The 23,548-nt window shown below is 42.5% G+C and overlaps 1 protein-coding gene across 1 annotated transcript in view; it reads left to right on the top strand.

The window, feature by feature from the left end:
• LOC138852537 (probable glutamate receptor) overlaps nucleotides 1-22,172 on the top strand; it is a 184,208-nt gene extending 162,036 nt beyond the window's left edge. The window contains exons 13-14 of the mRNA XM_070083856.1: nucleotides 21,755-21,884; nucleotides 22,007-22,172. Of these exons, the coding sequence (XP_069939957.1) occupies nucleotides 21,755-21,884; nucleotides 22,007-22,105 (229 nt within the window). The 3' untranslated portion in view covers nucleotides 22,106-22,172. The remainder of the gene's footprint in view (nucleotides 1-21,754; nucleotides 21,885-22,006) is intronic.
• Nucleotides 22,173-23,548: the final 1,376 nt, after the last annotated feature.

A 23,548-nucleotide genomic window follows, 5' to 3' on the forward strand; every position in this document is an offset into this window, starting at 1 on the left:
TAACATGCACGCTACCTAGCATAACATGCATGCTCACTAGCATAAAATGCACGCTAACTAGCATAACATGCATGTTCGGTTGCATAAAATGCGTGCTCACTAGCATAACATTCACGCAAAGAAGCATAGCATGCACGCTACCTAGCATAACATGCATGCTCAATAGCATAACATGCACGTTCAGAAGCATAACATGCACGGTAACTAGCATAACATTTGTGCTCTGTACAATTACATATACGCTCACCAGCATAACATGCACGCTCACTAGCATAACATGCACGTTCAGAAGCATGACATGCACGCTAACTAGCATAACATGCACGTTCAGAAGCATAACATGCACGCTCACTAGTACAACATTCACGCTCACTAACATAACATGCACGTTCACTAGCATAACACGCAAGCTCACTAGCATAACATTCACACTCACTAGCATTACATGCACGCTAAATAGTACAACATTCACGCTAACTAGTACAAGATTCACGCTCACTAGTACACCATTCACTCTCATTAGTACAACATTCATGCTCACCAGCGTAATATACACTCTAGCATAACATGCACGCTCACTTGCATAGCATTCACACTAACTAGCGTAACAAGTGCACTCACTACCATAACACGCACGCTAACTAGCATGACATGCACGCTCACTAGCATAACATGCACCCTAACTAGCATAACATACTAGCATAATATGCACTCTCACTAACAAAACATGCACGCTAACTAGCATAACATGCGTGTTCACTAGAATAACATGCACGCTAACTAGCATAACATGCGTGCTCACTAGCATAACATGCACGGCAACTAGCATAACATGCACGCTTACTAGCATAACATTCACGCTAAGTGGCATAACATGCGTGCTCACTAGCATAACATGCGTGCTCACTAGCATAACATATGTGCTCACTAGCATAACATTCACGCTCATTAGCATAGCATATACGCTCACTAGCATAACATGCACGCTCACTAGTACAACATTCACGCTCACTAGCATAACATGCACGCTCACTAGTACAACATTCACGCTCACTTGCGTAACATGCACGGTCACTGCATATCATGCACTCTCACTAGTACAATATTCACGCTCACTACCATAACATGCACGTTCACTAGTACAACATTCTTTCTCAATAGCATAAAATGCGTGGTCACTAGTAAAACATTCACGCTCACCAGCATAACATGCATGCTCACTAGCGTAACGTGCACGCTCACAAGCATAACATGCACGCTAACTAATAGAACATTCACGATAACTAGTACAACATTCACGCTCACTAGCATAATATGCACGCTCACTTGCATAACATGCACGCTCACTAGGATAACTTGCACGCTCACTAGCATATCATGCACGCTAACTAGCATAACATGCGCGCTCACTAACGTAACACGCACGCTAACTAACATAACATGAGCGCTCACTAGCATATCATGCACGCTAACTAGCATAACATGCACACTCACTAGCAAAACATGCACGCTAACTAGCATAACATGTAAAGTAAAAGGACACAAGTGCAACTAATGTGATATTTTATTGTGGCAACGTTTCGCCCTCCAGGAGCTTTATCAAGCCATTACAAACAATACATGGACACAGAGGGTATACATAGGCTCAGAGTGAGGTACAATACTAGTGGTAGTAGCAGTAGTAGTAGTAGTAGTAGTGACAAAAGTTGTAGTAGTAGTAGTAATACAATATGGTAGAGCACTCCAGGAAGATTTGAATAGACTGATGCAGTGGTCGGAGAAGTGGCAGATGCAGTTTAATATAGACAAATGCAAAGTTCTAAATGTTGGACAGGACAATAACCATGCCACATATAAACTAAATAATGTAGATCTTAATATTACGGATTGCGAAAAAGATTTAGGAGTTCTGGTTAGCAGTAATCTGAAACCAAGACAACAGTGCATAAGTGTTCGCAATAAAGCTAATAGAATCCTTGGCTTCATATCAAGAAGCATAAATAATAGGAGTCCTCAGGTTGTTCTTCAACTCTATACATCCTTGGTTAGGCCTCATTTAGATTATGCTGCACAGTTTTGGTCACCGTATTACAGAATGGATATAAATTCTCTGGAAAATGTACAGAGGAGGATGACAAAGATGATCCCATGTATCAGAAACCTTCCCTATGAGGATAGACTAAGGGCCCTGAAACTGCACTCTCTAGAAAGACGTAGAATTAGGGGGGATATGATTGAGGTTTATAAGTGGAAGACAGGAATAAATAAAGGGGATGTAAATAGTGTGCTGAAAATATCTAGCCTAGACAGGACTCGCAGCAATGGTTTTAAGTTGGAAAAATTCAGATTCAGGAGGGATATAGGAAAGTACTGGTTTGGTAATAGAGTTGTGGATGAGTGGAACAAACTCCCAAGTACCGTTATAGAGGCCAGAACGTTGTGTAGCTTTAAAAATAGGTTGGATAAATACATGAGTGGATGTGGGTGGGTGTGAGTTAGACCTGATAGCTTGTGCTAACAGGTCGGTTGCCGTGTTCCTCCCTTAAGTCAATGTGACCTGACCTGACTAGGTTGGGTGCATTGGCTTAAGCCGGTAGGGACTTGGACCTGCCTCGCATGGGCCAGTGGGCCTTCTGCAGTGTTCCTTCGTTCTTATGTTCTTATGTTCTTAATTAATTCGTACATGAGTAAAAGAATATAAACGCTATTACTTGGGTAACATAAAAATAGGTTGGACAAATATAGACTGGATAGAGGCAGCCTGTTTCAGTGTTCACTCTCTGTAATGTGCTTTGTGTAGTATAACAGGAGAGACTATGTGATGGCAGGGTTTACTGTTTTCAGGAGGATTCTTGCTAAGACTTCAGAGATGGTGAAGCTGCCGTTGTTTTGTTTAATTGTATTCGAAACAGCGATCAGTGCTGATTCGAGGCACTTGCGTCTGCGGAAATTAGTTTCTTTGATCACTAATTGGGCGTCTCTGAATTTCATGAGATGATTGGTGGAATTTCGGTGTTGTACACAGGCGTTGTTCAAGTTATCGTTCCTACATGCGTAAAGGTGTTCATTGAGGCGAGTGTCGAGGTTTCTTGCTGTTTCACCTACGTAAATCTTGTCACAGCCTCCACAGGGTATAGTGTAAACTCCTGCGTTGACTGGTTCGTGGTGCTTTGATTTTGTCCTGGTTAGATCCTTTACTGAAGTGCTAGAAGCGATGGCGACTCTGGTGTTAGCTTGTGAAAGTACTTTAGAAACGTTCAGTGCAACCTGGCTGTTGGGAAGAATTATAACTTTGTTGGGAGTGGTGTTGGTGCGTGGAGAATTAATGATCTGAAGAGCTCTTTTCTTGTAGTCTTTGATGAAAAAGGAAGGAAAATGTAACTCAGTGAATGTTTGGTGAATGTATGTACATTCCTCGTCAAGAAACTCAGGACTACAAATTCGGTATGCTCTTAGGAAAAACCCGCTGATGATGCCTCTTTTGGTGTTGGTATCTTGACTGGAATAGAAGTGTGTGAGATCATTTTTATTGGTAGGTTTCCGATAAACTTGAAATCTTAGGTTGTTGTCTACTATGTGAATGAGGACGTCGAAGAAAGGTAGCTTGTCATTGGACTCTTCTTCTAGTGTAAACTGGATCGCCGGTTCAACTGCGTTGAGCCTTGCCTGAAGATTTCGTACATCAAAACGTTTGGGAGTTATTACGAGGACGTCGTCAACGTAACGTAACCAAGTGACGCTTGAAGGGATGATGTTGGCGAAGTGTTCGAACTCTAGGTGTTCCATGTATAAGTTGGCTGGGACGGCACTGATGGGGGATCCCATTCCCATGCCGTAGGTTTGTTTGTAGAGCTTGTTATTGAAAGAAAAACAGTTGAAATTAACAAAGAGTTCAATCAAGTCAACAAAATCTCCGGGAGGTAGAGGAAGATTAAGGTCCTGATTGACTTTACGTCGTAGAACCTCGATGGCTTTTGTGGTAGGCACTTTTGTGAAGAGGGAAGTCACGTCCAAACTGCTTAGTTTCTTGTTACGGATGGAGAGGTTTCGGATGCGGTTGAGAAGGTCGCCTGAGTGTTTAAGATGAGCGGGGCTGATGGTCCCAAGAAGGCAGGAAAGATGTTTGGCAAGAACTCCGGCTAGTTTGTGTGGAGCACTCACTATTCCTGACGTGATTTGTCTGAGAGGAATATTGTGTTTATGGGTCTTGGGTAAATCATACATGTGTGCTGGTTTAGAGTTGCTTGGTAACAAGTACAGAAGTTTCTTCCCTTCTCTAGTGCGTTTGAGTATTTGTCTGGTTTTGTATAGAAAATCTTTGGTCAGCGTCTCCCACTGTTGAGTGCTGATGGGTTCATATGTAGATTGATCATTCACAAGGTCCATCATTTTAGTGTTGTAGTCACTGGTGTTGAGTATGACGACTCCACCTCCTTTGTCGGCGGTGGTGATGATAATGTTGGGGTCGTTGGCGAGGTCCTGAAGGGCAGTGATGTATCGTCTAGGAAGATTAGAAGAAGAAGGTTCACATAAAGCTGCAGTGAGAAGGCCCTGTATATAACCCTTCTGGAAGTTATTGTCACTGTGTCTATGGTTCCTGGTAACTAGATTGAGTTGATAGTTAGGTTTGCGTATGTTGGTGGTAAATTTGAGTCCCAGACTCAGTGCTTGTTTCTCGTAGTCGGTTAAGGTGCGTGACGATAAGTTGTTTATCAGGGATTCGCGTCCCATTTCCTTCCATCGACTGTTAGTGCAGAGGTACTGAAGTTTGCGATTGAGTTTGATCTTCTGTTGGAGGTTAGCTGTGGTGACTGTGCTGAGAATATGCTCAGCAGTGTGTTGGTAATTCTACCAACTTTATAGCATAACATGAGTGCTCACTCGCATAACATGCACGCTAACTAGCATAAACGTGCGTGCTCACTAGTATAACATGCACGCTAACTAGCATAACATGCACGCTCATTAGCATTACATGCGTGCTTACTAGTATAACATGCACGTTCACTAGCATAACATGCACGCTCACTAGCATAACATACACGCTCATTACTATAACATGCACCCTCACTAGCATAACATACACGCTCACTGGCATAACATGCGCGCTCACTAGCGTAACTTGCACGCTCACTAGCAACGACCTAAAACAATGCCTCTTTGTGAATATTAAGGTAAGTTAATGAAAATTTTCATAGGAGCTTCGTGGCAAGACACCAGACGCCATGTTAACTCTATTATGCCCTTGTTCACCTGCATATCAAGGATCTACTGTTCATGCTCTGTATAAATCATGACTTCTTGTTCAGCACAAGGTATTCCTGTTTTCAAAAAGCGTGATGAGTTATTGTTACCATGTAAGTGTAGGTAACGGTGAAATATTGTAACTGTGATATGTTACCAAGTACTCACGAAATCGTAATGACACGATTGCAAACAATCCATACTACGGGCGGGATTGAACCCGCGGTCAGAGAGTCTCAAAACTCCAGACCGTCTCGTTAGCCACTGGACTAGCTAGCCACAATAAGATTCGTCCAACTAGGTATATTTCTACACCATATGGTGTAGAAATATACTTACACCATATGGTGTAGAAATATACCTAGTTGGACGAATCTTATTGTGGCTAGCTGGTCCAGTGGCTAACGCGACGGTCTGGAGTTTTGAGACTCTCTGACCGCGGATTCAATCCCGCCCGTGGTATGGTTTGTTACCAAGTACATTTACTACTAACTCAACTCCTCACCAAATCCATGCAGCTTGTTATATACATAAAATAGTTGGAACAATGAGAAGATAACAGATTCCAGAAACTAATGGTCAGTTGGCAGTTAGGAAACTGAAGCAATAATCTGAGAACTGGTAGAATTAAATGATTATGATTATCATAGCTGAACTTGTGGTAATCAGAAGTAAAACCACTGACACACAGCTCTATGAGTTGCAGAAGAGCAACTAGCGTAGTTAAGATAGTAAAAGCAGTTAAGATAGTAGCCGTAGTTTTAGCCCTTATCTTCCACTTAGTTTCATCCAACATGTAAATTTTATACAAGTTTTCCATAACGCAATGTCACTTTTCATTCCTGTTTTCATGCCAGCAGTGGCCGGAGGAAGTGGAAATTGCAGAGCAGGAGATCCTCCAGCTTGTCTATCCTTAAGTCATGCACCTAGATAATATGAGACAGTTCTTGAGCAGAAAGATGTATATGTTTTTTCTTAGCAGACAATCTTGGAGTGTACATCCATCTTCTCTACATTTTGTTCTCCCATTTTCAACACAGCCTACATAGCTTAGCATAATTTAACCTAAATTTATTCAATATCGAAATGTCACAAATGTGAACAACCCGATGGCCTGTTAGTTTTTGGATTGGCTTGATATGGGTTCGAAAACCATCTGTTCTGTGAATTAACCTCAAGTTAACCAAATGTAACCAAACTTTACAAACCAAATCTAACCTGCTGTATACTAAAATAACCTAATATAATCAATCTAATTTAATCTGGCCTAGCCAAACTTAACCTAACCTATCCTATGGTATGATGGGATAGGTTAGGTTCGTTTAGATATTATAGGTTAAGGGAAGTTAGGCTTAATTAGATTCGATTATGCTATATTAAGCAATTAGGATAGGTTATGTTACATTATCCTGGGATAAACTAGGATTGGTTGAGTTAAGTTCAAACTTGTTGATTGATTAATGTGTTTAAAATGAAACATTACCTTAATTGAAATTATTCCTTTTATGTCTTAACTTAAAATACAAGAGACGTGGAAGTGTGCAGGATGCCTCGGAAGACAGTCTCTACAAAAACTATTTTCTATTTGTTAATCTTAAGATTACACAAATAACCCGCACGTAGGAGAAGGGAGCTTACGACTACTTGTCGCTCCGACTTGGACCACTCATCGACCTGGTCACTAATCCGACTTGGTACCTAGTCTTAAGATTAGTGACCAATCTTAAGATTAGTATCCCCCCCCCGGGATACTCCAGGTAACTCAGGTAGATCTAGAGATACTTTTTGTAAGTTTCTTTAATTTATTTCTATCCATTTATTACCGAACACAGCTGGATAATCCGTCGACCACTAATTCTTAAAGGTACTTACATCCAAATTACATCAGAATTATCCAAACATCAAACTAACTTACCTTCCATTTCTCATCCACTGTTTGATACCTGTGGGTTTATGGTTTTCTCCTCCTTCTTCCCTTCATAGTAATAATAATAATAATAATAATAATAATAATAATAATAATAATAATAATAATAATAATAATAATAATATACATGAATACTTGCCTATGTATGTACGCCTTAATATTTATAAAAGCTCCAAAATGGATTAGTCATTACAGTTATTGTAGTTTCAGGTTTCTCCAAGTTTTCCATTGTTCAATGTGTTGATTACATTTAGCTTATTATTAGTATTTATGTACATATTTTTATGTAAATTGTAATACTACATTATTCTGTGTTTAAAATGTTATGTGTAATGGTCTAGTACCGTCATGTATATAAGTTTGCTGGCTATATAAACTGACGGATGTTGATGTAAGTTCTCTGCACTTGTGCTTAAACTATAAATATATAAAAAGGTCTCAGACATAAACTTCGAATTAATGAACAGATTTATTTATGTTGATCACCGTTTTATATTAAATTATTACTTTTGTTTATTGCCAAACCTTCATTAATAGAATTAATCTTTATATTTATTCCAAATGGGAAGTAAACCTTTTCCAGGAGTCAATACTTGTTGCATTTCTTCAGTGCTTTTCAATGGTTTGTTAGTTTCACATATGTCAGCTGTGATGTGTGGAGAGTACGTACTGGCGCGGTCATATATTTACCCTCAGGGTTATTTCCTTCATAGACATTTGATTTTTTTCTTCTGTATCCTAACCATACCCCGGCCGGGATTGAACCCGCGGTCAGTGAGTCTCAAAACTCCAGCCCGTCGCAATCGTGTCATTACGATTTCGTGAGTTCTGTATCCTGTTTTCTATCTGGTTTACGGTCACCTTATCCAATCAATATTACTTTGAATTTTTGTGTGTATCGAATTTCATAAGTCACTTGTTGAAATATATTTACCCATAACACAGCTCCACCGAATTCTATTGTGGTAAGACAGCCACAAAATTTCCAAATTTTATATTAGGTCATACGTCTACACTGCACGAAATTAACGTATTATTTCTAAAGCAACTAACGTGATATAATTACATATATTTTGCAAATGCCCCCAAAAAAATTAAACGTTAACACATGAAACAAATAATAAGCAACAAGAGGGAGTATATACCGAGAATGATGACCAGATGATATGACATATTGTCTCACACTGTATATATATACTAAAACAATTTTAACTGGTAGTAAACAGGTGAAATGCATTCTTAGTGACCCATTAAGTAATATAGTCACGGAGACGTGTATGTCTTTCAGTGTATATATCTTGAATATTTATTTTAATCACTATTTTAGGTGTTATATTATTCTTGGCAGGTAGTGAGTTGGCAACACGCAGAGTTAATGATCTTTAAGTAGTCGTAAGCTGTGAAACCCATTACCAACCCGTAAGTAAGACTTCATCAACAGTGTACAATAGGAATGGTTTGTTGTGCAGTGCAACCGAAACATCGTGGTAACAGTGCATTAAACTAGCTGAATTTCAGTCGATGCGCGATCGGTGAAAAACAACCACGAATTGTATAGCCCCAGTCTTCTGTACTTCGAGAATGCAGTTAAATATTAGATCTGTGAATTTGAAGAGAATCGCAGAGACATGCACAAGTTACCAAACAGTAACTAATATCTAAATGTCTTCAATGAAAGTGGCAAATTAGAAAACACCGACGATAACTAATTTAAGCTTTCTACTAAGAAATACCAGAGTTGAAGCCAAGCTGAAGAGGCGTTCTCTAGTTATCTCAGTGATAGCAATAGCCTATAATATACCAGCATATAAAGTTCAATGTTGCTCAAAACAGCATTACCAAGTTATCAGCCTTGAGGTCTTAAGACCAGAAGGATGAAACACTTAGAAATTACCGTATGAAACCCTTATTTCAATGTTCTAAAATTTCTTCCATGATTAACGGCAAATTGGGATCTATAAAAGCCAAAGTCAGTCTAAACTACTGACTAACGTTTAAAGATTAAGTAGTTTAAAGAGGCAAATTAGAAAGTAAGTAAGCAATTAACAGGAAAATAAGCAATATTTTTTAGGCTTTGGGTAGGTAACATTCATTTTTTTACACTGGTCTTCAGGGCACACACATATTATGTACACTTAAAATTTATCATATTAATAACATAAGAACATAAAGAAGGAACACTGCAGCAGGCTTACTGGCTCATGCGAGGCAGATCCAAGTCTCCCACCGGCTAAAGCCAATGCCCCAACCTAGTCAGGTCAGGTCACATTCACTTAAGGAAGGCGCACGGCATCTGACCTAATAGCACAAGCTAGTCAGGTCCATCTCATACCCACCCACACAACTACACAACGTTTTAGCTTCTATGACGGTACTGGGGAGTTTGATCCAATCATCCACAACTCTATTATCAAACCAGTGCTTTCCTATGTCATTCCTGAATCTGAATTTTTCCAACTTAAAATCATTGCTGCGAGTCCTGTCTTGGCTAGATATTGTCAGCACGCTATTTGCATCCCCTTTATTTATTCCTGTTTTCCATTTATACACCTCAATCATATACCCCCTAATTCTAGGCCTTTCTAGAGAGTGCAGATTCAGGGCCCTCAGCTTATCCTAATAGGGAAGATTTCTGATACATGGGATCATCTTTGTCATCCTCCTTTGTACGATTTCCAGAGCATTTATATCCATTCTGTAATACGGTGACCAAAACTGCGCAGCATAGTCTAAATGAGGCCTAACCAAGGATATATAGAGTTGAAGAACAACCTGATATGAACAACTTGATATGAAGCCAAGGATTTGTTTTATAGCAAACACTTACGCACTGTTGTTATGGTCTTAGATTACTGCTAACCAGAACTCCGAAAACCTTTTTGCAAAGAGTAATGTTAAGATCTGCATTATTTAGTTTATATCTGGCATGGTTATTTTCCTGTCTAATGTTTAGAACTTTGCATTTCTCTATATTAAACTGCATCTGCCACTTCTGCGACCACTGCATCAGTCTATTTAAATATTCCTGGAGTGTTCTAATGTCCTCGTCAGAATAAATTCGTCCTCCTATTTTGGTGTCATCGGCAAAGTTGCTATTTATTCCCTCATGTATGTCGTTTATGTAGATTGTGAACAACAAGGGGCCCAACACTGACCCCTGTGGAACACCACTTGTAACGTGCCCCCACTCTGATTTTTCCCCATTTATGCAAACTCTCTGCTGCCTATCTGTCAACCATGCCTCTATCCAGGAAAAAATTCCTCCTATTCTGTGTGCCTTAATTTTCCTTAGTAGTCTCTGATGTGGGACTCTATCAAAAGCCTTACTGAAGTCCATATACACAATATCATATTCATTACCTCTTCAAATACCTTAGTGAAAAAAAGTTAATAAATTCGTAAGACAGGAACGTCCCTTTGTAAAACCGTGCTGAGATTCGTTGATCAACTTATGCTTTTCAAGATGGTTACGAACTGCCTCGGCAATTATTGATTCCATAAATTTTCCCACTATGGAGGTTAAGTTTATTGGTCTTTAGTTAGAATCTAAGGATCTGTCTCCTGCTTTGAAAATAGGTATCACATTTGCCGATTTCCCCATACCTGGCACTATGCCAGTTTGTAGTGATATGTTGAAAAGATTTGTCAAAGGTTTGCTAAGCCCCTCTTTACATTCCCTTAACTAAAACCCATGCATACAGTTCATCAGGGTCTGGGGATTTGTTAGGTTTTAATTTATCTATTTATCTAAGGACCATTTCACTAGTGACCCTAATCGTGAATAGTTTGTTATCGTTCTGTTCTACATAATTTATTATTTCTGTGTAATTTATTATTTTCCTGTGTAACAATTGAGAGGAAATGTTAAAAATTCTACACATTTCCTTATCACTGTCGGTGAGATGACTCGAGTAACTTTTGAGTGGGCCTATCTTGTCCCTGATCTTACTTTCGTATGCCTTAAAGAATCCTTTTGGGTTAGTCTTCGATTCACTTGCAACTTTAACTTCATAATCTCTTTTTGCTTTTCATATTCCTTTTTTTTTTTATTTCTCTCTTCAACTGAATATATTGATTTCTTAACTGCCCATCCCCTCTTTTAATCGCCTTTATATGCCTCTCTTTTGATAAATGAGATGTTTTATTCTATTGTTTATCCATTTAAGATGATTTTTGTTTGAGATGATTTCCCTATTAGGGATATAAGTTGTCTGAGCAGTTACAACTATACTCTGGAAAACGTAATATTGGCAACCATGACCACCTACCTGACCCATATTCAGGTCATTCCAGTTCAGCCTACCCAGGTAATTTCTCAGTCCTATGAAATCAGCCAAGCGGAAGTCAGGGAAAGAGACTTGATTGCCATTATTAGGGAAATTCTATGATGTATTAACACTTGGTGATTTGTGATCACTTTCCCCAATCTCATCATTAAATCATTAATCCCCAGATTATTAATTAGCGATTCCTTGCTGGCAAGAAACAAGTCAATAAGGTTATTTTCTCTTGTTGGTTCTGTCACAAACTGTTTTAAAAAACAATCATGAATCGTATCCAGAAAGTCACTTGACTCTAAATTTCTTGTCAAATTGCTCCATGCGATAATATTATATTGGTCTTACTCAATTCGTAAAATTTATAAATGCAATGTTACTGTTTTTTTTTTTTTGAGTTATTATTCAGTATAAAATTCTAGACAAATTAAGTAATTTCGTATTGAATTTGGGCTGTAAACTTACCAATTTGCAAGTTTTACAGAACAATATATTTCAGCTTAGATTTTCTAAAAGACACCATTATTAAATATTTTCTCGACAGTTCCACGAGAAAAAAATATTTGAGTCTGGTGTGTTTTTCAGAAAATTTAATTAAATATATTTTGCTCTGTAAAATTTGCAAGTGAATACAGGAAAGAGTAAGGTTATGAGGATAACAAAAAGATTAGGTGATGAAAGATTGGATATCAGATTGGAGGGAGAGAGTATGGAGGAGGTGAATGTATTCAGATATTTGGGAGTGGACGTGTCAGCGGATGGGTCTATGAAAGATGAGGTGAATCATAGAATTGATGAGGGGAAAAGGGTGAGTGGTGCACTTAGGAGTCTGTGGAGACAAAGAACTTTGTCCTTGGAGGCAAAGAGGGGAATGTATGAGAGTATAGTTTTACCAACGCTCTTATATGGGTGTGAAGCATGGGTGATGAATGTTGCAGCGAGGAGAAGGCTGGAGGTAGTGGAGATGTCATGTCTGAGGGCAATGTGTGGTGTGAATATAATGCAGAGAATTCGTAGTTTGGAAGTTAGGAGGAGGTGCGGGATTAGCAAAACTGTTGTCCAGAGGGCTGAGGAAGGGTTGTTGAGGTGGTTCGGACATGTAGAGAGAATGGAGCGATACAGAGTGGCTTCAAGAGTGTATCAGTCTGTAGTGGAAGGAAGGCGGCGTAGGGGTCGGCCTAGGAAAGGTTGGAGGGAGGGGGTAAAGGAGGTTTTGTGTGCGAGGGGCTTGGACTTCCAGCAGGCATGCGTGAGCGTGTTTGATAGGAGTGAATGGAGACAAATGGTTTTTAATACTTGACGTGCTGTTGGAGTGTGAGCAAAGTAACATTTATGAAGGGGTTCAGGGAAACCGGCAGGCCGGACTTGAGTCCTGGAGATGGGAAGTACAGTGCCTGCACTCTGAAGGAGGGGTGTTAATGTTGCAGTTTAAAAACTGTAGTGTAAAGCACCCTTCTGGCAAGACAGTGATGAAGTGAATGATGGTGAAAGTTTTTCTTTTTCGGGCCACCCTGCCTTGGTGGGAATCGGCCAGTGTGATAATAAAATAAATATAAAAAAAAAAATTGCAAATTGGCAAGTATAGAGCCCTAATTCAATACAAAAATTGCTTCATATTTAGATACACCAAAACTTAATGTATTTAAATTCGATCAGAAGCGTTATTCTCTAGTTATTTTATCTTGTACTGCTTTACCTCCAGTTTTCTCTCACACAACATATATCTCAAAAACATTTCACCTGATCATTATTACTCATTTTCACCACTTTCTCTAAAATTTTATTTTGGCCAGTGCTTCCTTGTTGTTGATTTCACCTATGTAAGTGTAGAGTGAAAATTAAATTGTGCCTACCTTTCTCCTCTCTCTTGTTTTCTTCCCTGGAGTTTTATTATTTCCTCCTTTAATTTTGCTGCTTTATGTTAAACGCCTTTCATGAAGGATCAATTTTTCCCAGTCACTCGACTTAAGTGATATTTAGCAAAGGAAGTTCACTTTTGGTTCTTATTTTTTATGCAGCTCTTCCCAACATTCTTAATAACACTCTTCTTATCGGTAAGAAACTTCACTTCCGGCCTGATAACTGCCTGTTCCACTATGATAACAGTGATTGGTTGACTTCAGTCTCTTCATATTCACCTGGAGATTGACGAGGCAAACCTACAAATCAGTCAGCCATAGTAACTAGCATCCTACCTGTTGAATGTTCCATAACAAAATCCATTTTTATTAAGAAATATGAACCTTACTAAGACTTGGCTCATTACGTCTACTGAACTACGACTGTGATGGATGCACAGGTATCCAATATGACGAAGTTATTGCCGAGACTTGGTCTCCACAAGAAGCTAAATCCTTATTATGATCCTCTGCTAAACCTCGTTTCGGAAACGAGAATGAATTATCTCTGGCTCTTCATGCCAACAGCTGAGTTTCAATTTATGGAAACAACAGAACAATTCGTGATATAGATGTGGATTCAGGGTAAGCGAGTTGAGTATCCAGTGCAGCTTTATAATGACCAAGTCTTCACTCTGACTCCCAGATCATCAAAGTTCTTGTCAACGGCTCTGCGTCTCATGTTGTTGTTTTCAAACGATATTTGCAAGCAATTCTGTAAATGTAATCATTAAATATAAAAAGTTTAATGTAAGCAAATAAATAACTTACTTATGTGATTTATATGAAAGCCGATATTATCATCTCAGGTTCGAATGTTAATGGGGACACTAAAATATTTATTCCCTTGCCATTATATACAAATGTCTAATATTAAGTATAGTGTTGAAATCTTGATCATTTTGGAATATACTCATATGTACATAAAACAATGTATCATGGGAAATATATGAATCGTCGTCCTGTTTTTATTATCATACATTGTTTAGCTTCCTGTTTGGTGGTGGTTTACAAAACATTTCAAATATTAGTTTTGCCTCTCCTTACATAACAATGTCTACTGTATAATCCTTGAATTCTTTTGAGTTGAAGAATGAGGCACTTATGCAACATATGGGAATCTTCATTCAGGAAACGTTTCGCCACACAGTGGCTTCATCAGTCCAGTACAAAGCAGAAAGGTGTAAGGAGAGGAGGATTTTGAGGAAATCAGTCCCTCAGCCTGGAGTCGATGTGTTCAGTCCATCAATCTTGTAGAATGTACAGTATAGGGCCGTAGTTATGGCTTATATATTGTAGTCAGGTGAGGCGAAGCAGGAGGAGGCGGGGTCATAGTGGAACCATCCACTAGTGTAAGTAGGTCTTCCTCCAAAGGTTGGACAGGTGTTGAAGAATTTTTTGTATCAAGATCCCATGACGCTGCAATGTTTGACACCTTTCTGCTTTGTATTGGACTGATGAAGCCAATGTGTAGCGAAACGTTTCCTGAATAAAGATTCCCATATGTTGCATAAGTGTCTCAAACTTCAACTTGTCGGTTTTTTAAACCATTCATCACAATTCCTTTGAGTGGAAGTTTCCTAGAGCTTCAAATCATCAGTGGCTCCTGACCATCAACACAGTTTCTCTACCTTGTTCTCGTTTTGTTTTATATCTTTTGGAACTCTTCCGGGAATATCGCATTTATTATTTCTACAGATTTTGTCTTTTCTGTAATAGTGATATTAGAGTATAACTTTACATGCATCCAAGCAACACAATCGAATTTTTATATCAGCATAAGTTTCATTACTTATCCTTTCTAAAACCTACCTAAGGACCCTGACTATATTCCTGAGTTTCTTCACATTCTTCCTTGCATCTTCCAAGTTTGTTTTAATTTCCTTTCATAAGGTATCTTTCACTTTTCTCTGTACCTTCACTAAACGTACTGATTTTTCCCAAAATCTTTATTGTCTCTTAGCTATCCCTCTCCAAAATCCACTAATATTTTTCTAACGGCCTCAAAGATCATTTTTTCTCTGATCACTTTTATTCCTGATACATTTGATTAACAGCATGTTACATGATCCACTTGATCATTCCTTTCACTTCTCGTGCTTTGTCAATTAGTCGTATGTGAATCCGTATTATATCTTTATCTTTACTTAATTCTGCTGTTATTATTGCTGTTGGTAAAGTTATAGTGTCTTGTGTGTTGACCTGAAGACGTGACGAACTGGGGTAGGAAGGATGTGGGTGAGGAGAGAGCAGGTGGGTGTGCAGGTGGGTGAGGAGAGAGCAGGTGGATGTGCAGATGGGTGAGGAGAGAGCAGGTGGGTGTGCATATGGGTGAGGAGAGAGCAGGTGGGTGTGCAGGTGTGTGAGGAGAGAGCAGGTGGGTGTGTAGGTGTGTGAGGAGAGAGCAGGTGGGTGTGCAGGTGTGTGAGGAGAGAACAGGTGGGTGTGCAGGTGGGTGAGGAGAGAGCAGGTGGGTGTGTAGGTGGGTGAGGAGAGAGCAGGTGGGCGTGCAGGTGGGTGAGGAGAGAGCAGGTGGGTGTGTAGGTGGGTGAGGAGAGAGCAGGTGGGTGTGCAGGTGGGTGAGGAGAGAGCAGGTGGGTGTGTAGGTGTGTGAGGAGAGAGCAGGTGGGTGTGCAGGTGGGTGAGGAGAGAGCAGGTGGGTGTGTAGGTGGGTGAGGAGAGAGCAGGTGGGTGTGCAGGTGGGTGAGGAGAGAGCAGGTGGGTGTGTAGGTGTGTGAGGAGAGAGCAGGTGGGTGTGCAGGTGGGTGAGGAGAGAGCAGGTGGGTGTGTAGGTGGGTGAGGAGAGAGCAGGTGGGTGTGTAGGTGGGTGAGGAGAGAGCAGGTGGGTGTGCAGGTGTGTGAGGAGAGAGCAGGTGGGTGTGCAGGTGGGTGAGGAGAGAGCAGGTGGGTGCACATGTGGGTGAGGAGAGAGCAGGTGGGTGTGCAGGTGTGTGAGGAGAGAGCAGGTGGGTGCGCATGTGGGTGAGGAGAGAGCAGGTGGGTGTGCAGGTGGGTGAGGAGAGAGCAGGTGGGTGAGGAGAGAGCAGGTGGGTGTGCAGGTGGGTGAGGAGAGAGCAGGTGGGTGTGCAGGTGGGTGAGGAGAGAGCAGGTGGGTGTGCAGGTGGGCGAGGAGAGAGCAGGTGGGTGCGCATGTGGGTGAGGAGAGAGCAGGTGGGTGAGGAGAGAGCAGGTGGGTGTGCAGGTGGGTGAGGAGAGAGCAGGTGGGTGTGCAGGTGGGTGAGGAGAGAGCAGGTGGGTGTGCAGGTGGGCGAGGAGAGAGCAGGTGGGTGTGGAGAGAGCAGGTGGGTGAGGAGACAGCCGGTGGGTGTGCAGGTGGGTGTGCAGGTGGGTGAGGAGAGAGCAGGTGGGTGTGCAGGTGGGCGAGGAGATAGCAGGTGGGTGTGGAGAGAGCTGGTGGGTGAGGAGGGAGCAGGTGGGTGTGTAGGTGGGTGAGGAGAGAGCAGGTGGGAGTGCATGTGGGTGAGGAGAGAGCAGGTGGGTGTGGAGAGAGCAGGTGGGTGTGCAAATGGGTGAGGAGAGAGCAGGTGGGTGAGGAGAGAGCAGGTGGGTGAGGAGAGAGCAGGTGGGTGATGAGAGAGCAGGTGGGTGAGGAGAGAGCAGGTGGGTGAGGAGACAGCAGGTGGGTGAAGAGAGAGCAGGTGGGAGTGCAGGATGGTGAGGAGAGAGCAGGTGGGTGAGGAGAGAGCAGGTGGGTGACGAGACAGCAGGTGGATGAGGAGAGAGCAGGTGGGTGAGTAGAGAGCAGGTGGGTGAGAGAGCAGGTGGGTGTGCAGATGGGGGAGGAGAGAGCAGGTGGGTGTGCAATTGGGTGAGGAGAGAGCAGGTGGGTGTGTAGGTGAGTGAGGAGAGAGCAGGTGGGTGTGCAGGTGGGTGAGGAGAGAGCAGGTGGGTGTGCATGTGGGCGAGGAGAGAGCAGGTGGGTGTGCAGGTGGGTGTGTAGGTGAGTGAGGAGAGAGCAGGTGGGTGAGGAGAGAGCAGGTGGGTGAGGAGAGAGCAGGTGGGTGTGCAGGTGGGTGAGGAGAGAGCAGGTGGGTGAGGAGAGAGCAGGCGGGTGTGCAGGTGGGTGAGGAGAGAGCAGGTGGGTGTGCAGGTGGGTGAAGAGAGAGCAGGTGGGTGTGCAGGTGAGTGAGGAGAGAGCAGGTGGGTGTGCAGGTGGGTGAAGAGAGAGCAGGTGGGTGTGCAGGTGAGTGAGGAGAGAGCAGGTGGGTGTGCAGGTGAGTGAAGAGAGAGCAGGTGGGTATGTAGGTGGGTGAGGAGAGAGCAGGTGGGTGTGCAGGTGGGTGAGGAGAGAGCAGGTGGGTGAGGAGAGAGCAGGTGGGTGTGCAGGTGGGTGAGGAGAGAGCAGGTGGGTGTGCAGGTGGGTGAGGAGAGAGCAGGTGGGTGAGGAGAGAGCAGGCGGGTGTGCAGGTGGGTGAGGAGAGAGCAGGTGGGTGTGCAGGTGGGTGAAGAGAGAGCAGGTGGGTGTGCAGGTGAGTGAGGAGAGAGCAGGTGGGTGTGCAGGTGGGTGAAGAGAGAGCAGGTGGGTGTGTAGGTGAGTGAGGAGAGAGCAGGTGGGTGTGCAGGTGAGTGAAGAGAGAGCAGGTGGGTGTGTAGGTGGGTGAGGAGAGAGCAGGTGGGTGAGGAGAGAGCAGGTGGGTGTGCAGGTGGGTGAGGAGAGAGCAGGTGGGTGAGGAGAGAGCAGGCGGGTGTGCAGGTGGGTGAGGAGAGAGCAGGTGGGTGTGTAGGTGAGTGAAGAGAGAGCAGGTGGGTGTGCAGGTGGGTGAGGAGAGAGCAGGTGGGTGAGGAGAGAGCAGGTGGGTGAGGAGAGAGCAGGTGGGTGTGCAGGTGGGTGAGGAGAGAGCAGGTGGGTGAGGAGAGAGCAGGCGGGTGTGCAGGTGGGTGAGGAGAGAGCAGGTGGGTGTGCAGGTGGGTGAAGAGAGAGCAGGTGGGTGTGCAGGTGAGTGAGGAGAGAGCAGGTGGGTGTGCAGGTGGGTGAAGAGAGAGCAGGTGGGTGTGCAGGTGAGTGAGGAGAGAGCAGGTGGGTGTGCAGGTGAGTGAAGAGAGAGCAGGTGGGTATGTAGGTGGGTGAGGAGAGAGCAGGTGGGTGTGCAGGTGGGTGAGGAGAGAGCAGGTGGGTATGTAGGTGGGTGAGGAGAGAGCAGGTGGGTGTGCAGGTGGGTGAGGAGAGAGCAGGTGGGTGTGCAGGTGAGTGAAGAGAGAGCAGGTGGGTATGTAGGTGGGTGAGGAGAGAGCAGGTGGGTGTGCAGGTGGGTGAGGAGAGAGCAGGTGGGTGTGCAGGTGAGTGAAGAGAGAGCAGGTGGGTGTGCAGGTGAGTGAGGAGAGAGCAGGTGGGTGTGCAGGTGGGTGAAGAGAGAGCAGGCGGGTGTGCAGGTGGGTGAGGAGAGAGCAGGTGGGTGTGCAGGTGAGTGAGGAGAGAGCAGGTGGGTGTGCAGGTGGGTGAAGAGAGAGCAGGTGGGTGTGCAGGTGGGTGAAGAGAGAGCAGGTGGGTGTGCAGGTGAGTGAGGAGAGAGCAGGTGGGTGTGCAGGTGGGTGAAGAGAGAGCAGGTGGGTGAAGAGAGAGCAGGTGGGTGTGCAGGTGGGTGAAGAGAGAGCAGGTGGGTGTGCAGGTGGGTGAGGAGAGAGCAGGTGGGTGTGCAGGTGAGTGAGGAGAGAGCAGTGGTTAACTCCAGTGTTATTATTAGTTACAAGAAGGAGTGAGAGTAACTGTGGAAGTATCAGTGGTGGCAGAAGCTGATGTTTGGTATTAATACATTATAATGGAACAAATGCTGCTTTGAGTTGATTTAAAAATGATGGTGACAGGTTTCATGATCATTATTGTTGAAGAAAGTGTATGCCATAGAAATTCTTGCCTTGTGTATCTGTTCCTATATTATTCATTGTGACCGAAGAAATACTTCCTAACATCCCTGTGTGTCTTTAACTTCCAACTGTGTCCCCTTGTTGCTGTGTCCCATCTCTGGAACATCCTGTCTCTGTCCACCTTATCAATTCCTCTCAGTATTTTATATGTCGTTATCATGTCCCCCCTACCTCTCCTGTCCTCCAGTGTCATCAGGTCGATTTCCCTTAACTTCTCCTATTTGGACATACCCATTAGCTCTGGGATTACTCTTGTTGCAAACCTTTGCACTTTCTCTAGTTTCTTTAAGTGCTTGGCTAGATGTGGGTTCCAAACTGGTGCCGCATACTCCAATATGGGCCTAACGTACACGGTGTACAAGGTCTTGAACGATTCCTTATTAAGATGGTGGAATGCTGTTCTTAAGTTTGCAAAGTGCCCATACGCTGCAGCAGTTATTTGGTTAATGTACGCCTCAGGAGATGTGCCTGGTGTTATACTCACCCCATGATCTTTTTCCTTGAGTGAAGTTCGTAGTCTCTGGCACCCTAGACTGTACTCCGTCTGCGGTCTTCTTTGCCCTTCCCCAATCTTCATGACTTTCCACTTGGTGGGGTTGAACTCCAACAGCCAATTGCTGGATCAGGTCTGCAGCCTATCCAGATCCCTTTGTAATTCTGCCTGGTCCTCGTCCGATTGAATTTTTCTCATCAACTTCACATCATCTGAAAACATGGACACTTCGGTGTCTATTCCTTCCTTCATGTCGTTCACAAATACCAGAAACAGCACTGGTCCTAGGACTGACCCCTGTGGGACACCGCTGGTCACAGGCGCCCACTCTGACACCTCGCCACGTACCATGACTCGCTGCTGTCTATCTGACAAGTATTCCTAGATCCATTGTTGTGCCTTCCCTGTTACCCCTGCCTAGTCCTCCAGTTTTTGCATTAATATTTTGTGTGGAACTGTGTCAGACGCCTTCTTACAGACCAAGCAAATGCAATCTGTGTATGTGTGTGTGTGTGTGTGTGTGTGTGTGTGTGTGTGTGTGTGTGTGTGTGTGTGTGTGTGTGTGTGTGTGTGTGTGTGTGTGTGTGTGTGTTTGTTTGTGTGTGTGTGTGCGTGTTCGTGTGTGAGCGTGTGTGTACTCACCTAGTTGTGGTTGCAGGGTTCGATTCACAGCTCCTGGCCCCCGCCTCTTCACTGGTCGCTACTCTGTCACTCGTCCTGCTCCAGGAGCTTCATCATACCTCTTCTTAAAGCTATGTATGGATCATGCCTCCACTACATCAGTTTCCAGACTATTCCACTTCCTGACAACTCTGTGACTGAAGAAACACTTCCTAACATCCCTTTGACTCATCTGAGTCAGAGGAATCTCTTGTATGCAACTGTGTCGAAAGCCTTCTTGCAGTCCAAGAAAATGCATTCTACCCACACCTCTCTCTCTTGTCTTACTTCTGTTACCCTGTCATAAAACTCCAGTAACTTTGTGACACACGATTTCCCTTCCCTGAAACCGTGCTGGCTGTCGTGTATAAGCTTGTTCCTTTCTACGTGCTCCACCACTCTCGTCCTGATAATCTTCTCCATGACTTTGCATACTATACAAGTCAGTGTCACTGGTCTGTAGTTTAAGGCCTTGTGTCTGTGTCCTTTCATAAGAATTTTAACTACGTTTGCCGTCTTCCACACCTCAGGTAGTTGTCCAGTGTTGAAAACTGTTGTTAGTGGCACACACGGTTGTTATAGTTGAAGTATAATATGTTTGAGGGAGTGTGTGTGTCTGTGTTAGTCTGTGATTGGGTTCGAGACTGGCGATAGGAGTTTTGGTAACAATTAGAGTCAGTGTGCGTAGGATGTAGTGAGTTTGTAGGCTGAAGTATTTCGTGAGCATATTGGGGAGTGGGAGAAGGTGGATATGAGTAAGACCTGACTAAAAGGATGGATCAATTTGCCTGCTGCAATGCTGTTCTGTTCTTAGAACTTAATGAATTCGGTTGTGGTGGTGGATGTAATCTAATGTGGGAGTAGTCAAATGTTTGTTGAAAACAATGATGGTGACAAAGCTTTGATAAAATTACCCAACTCATTTATTCTGTCTTGCTGACCAAGTAAAATTAGCCTAGAAAACTCTGCCTACTCGTCGTCATTCTGGAAAAATACAAAAATCAGAGATACACTTTCAATTAATTCATATTTCTGGCATCTACCATCTTAGCTCAAATCACAAATAATTAGTTGGGTCATCTAATCTTCTTATATTGACTTTGTATTCCTTGTCTTGCCTCTTGTTTGGTAGTGAGTTTTGCTTGTTAATATACTTATTTTTTTAAATAACAAACTGAGTATTTTGACCGGTGCCTGAACGTTGAAATATTTGGTGTGCGAAATCGCATATACGTATCTATAAAGTAGCAAAAACGTATCATTTTTTACAGAGCCAGAAAAAAAAATATCAAAATTTTCTACTATGATTTTTTAAGTTTTATCCTGTATGAATATCACATGTATATAAACTACTGTGTTTTGTTTTCTATAGAATAATGTCGATGACGGAAGCTGGTTTATACAACCAATGGATGAAATATATAAACCCCAATGCTACGTCGTGTATGTACTACCCTTCCAGCATCACAGTCACTACATCTCTCTCTCTTGCTAATCTATGGGTAAATCTTGTCAAACATTACGTAGAAAAAAATGTCTGAAACATTTGTATATAAAAGCGATATTTGACAAATGTATACGTGAATATGAAGAAATTCATTATAAATGTTTTTATTCGTTACAGGGCATGTTTGTGGTGCTGCTTGTGGGTCACCTGCTGGCTTACTTTGTCCTGTGTGTGGAGATGCACACTAACACTTCTCACATCAACCTCTTAAGTTAGTGAGGTGAAGCTTTCTTGTTCTCAGGCTTCACATACAAGACTTTTGGCAGTCTTTATGTTTAGCAGATCTCTGCACATTTGAAATATGCAGCTCGACATTTATATTGAAATTATATATAAATTACACGATACGTTAGAATTATATGTCGCCTTCATTTTAAATCACAATAAATTCAACTTTAGAAAAGCTGTTTTACTCACATTATCAAACTTTTTTAAAGTTGAAGATTGAGACACTTATGCAACATATGAGAATCTTTATTCAGGAAATGTTTCGCCACACAGTGGCCTCATCAGTCCAGTACAAAGCAGAAAGGTGTAAGGAAAGGAGGAGTTTGAGGCAATCAGTCCCTCACCCTGGAGTCGATGTCTTCAGTCCATCAATCTTGTAGAATGTACAGCATAAGGCCGTAGCCGTGGCTTATATACTGTAGTCAGGTGAGGCGAAGCAGGCGGAGGCGGGGTCATAGTGGTACCATCCACTAGTCGAAGTAGGTCTTCGTCCAGAGGTTGGACAAGTTTGAAGAATTCTTTGTATCAAGATCCCATGATGCTGCAGTGTCTGACAGTTGTGATGAATGGTTTTGAAAACCGACAAGTTGAAGATTGAGACACTTATGCAACATATGGGAATCTTTATAAAGACTCCCATAAGTTGCATAAGTGTCTCAATCTTCAACTTGTGGGTTTTCAAAACCATTCATTACATTTTTTAAAGTGTTTTAATTATATAATATTCAAAACTAATATAAACCTATAATAGGTTTAGATTGAGTGGGGTGAAAATATATGCTTTGTACGGTGAAGTGGTTAGTAAGTGTATAGAGAGTGCGTATATACATCACAATTAGAAATGTAGCCCAGAAGAACCATACTGGCAAAACCAGAAAGAAAACAGACCCGTTAAAAATAAAACATTTTATTAAAACATCTGCAAGTTGAAGGAAGCAGTTTTAAGGTACGAAGATGGAACTTGAATGTAAGAAAAACTGAGAGAATTATCAGGTAAAGGGCGCAGTCACCTCCCTTACTCCCTAAAATAGTATAATACTCTAAGATAACCAGGATAAAGATATAGAATAAAGAAATACATCTTTATTACTTGAAAATAAGAAGATAATGAAAATAAGCAGGAGTAGCCTCCACAAACAAAGAAAATAAAATTAATTCCTTGAATTTGGTATATAGGAAAACAGCAATCCCATTGTATTCACGTGGCAATACTACTGTAACCTGGAGATTTATAAAGAAGCAATGGACGGGTAACGATAGTGGACGAGAGAAGGAATGTGGGTGATTACTGTGTAACAACCATGCAGCTGTTAATTAATGGTTGCTAGGCCGCTGTATGTATCAGCTGCGGTGGTGCAGCTTCCAGCTTGCGAGACGGAGAGAGTGTTGACGTGTTACTAGTTTCTCTGCAATGTATAAACAGTCTTTTAT

Source organism: Cherax quadricarinatus, chromosome 11 (assembly GCF_038502225.1).
Source record: "Cherax quadricarinatus isolate ZL_2023a chromosome 11, ASM3850222v1, whole genome shotgun sequence".
NCBI classification, from domain to species: domain Eukaryota; kingdom Metazoa; phylum Arthropoda; class Malacostraca; order Decapoda; family Parastacidae; genus Cherax; species Cherax quadricarinatus.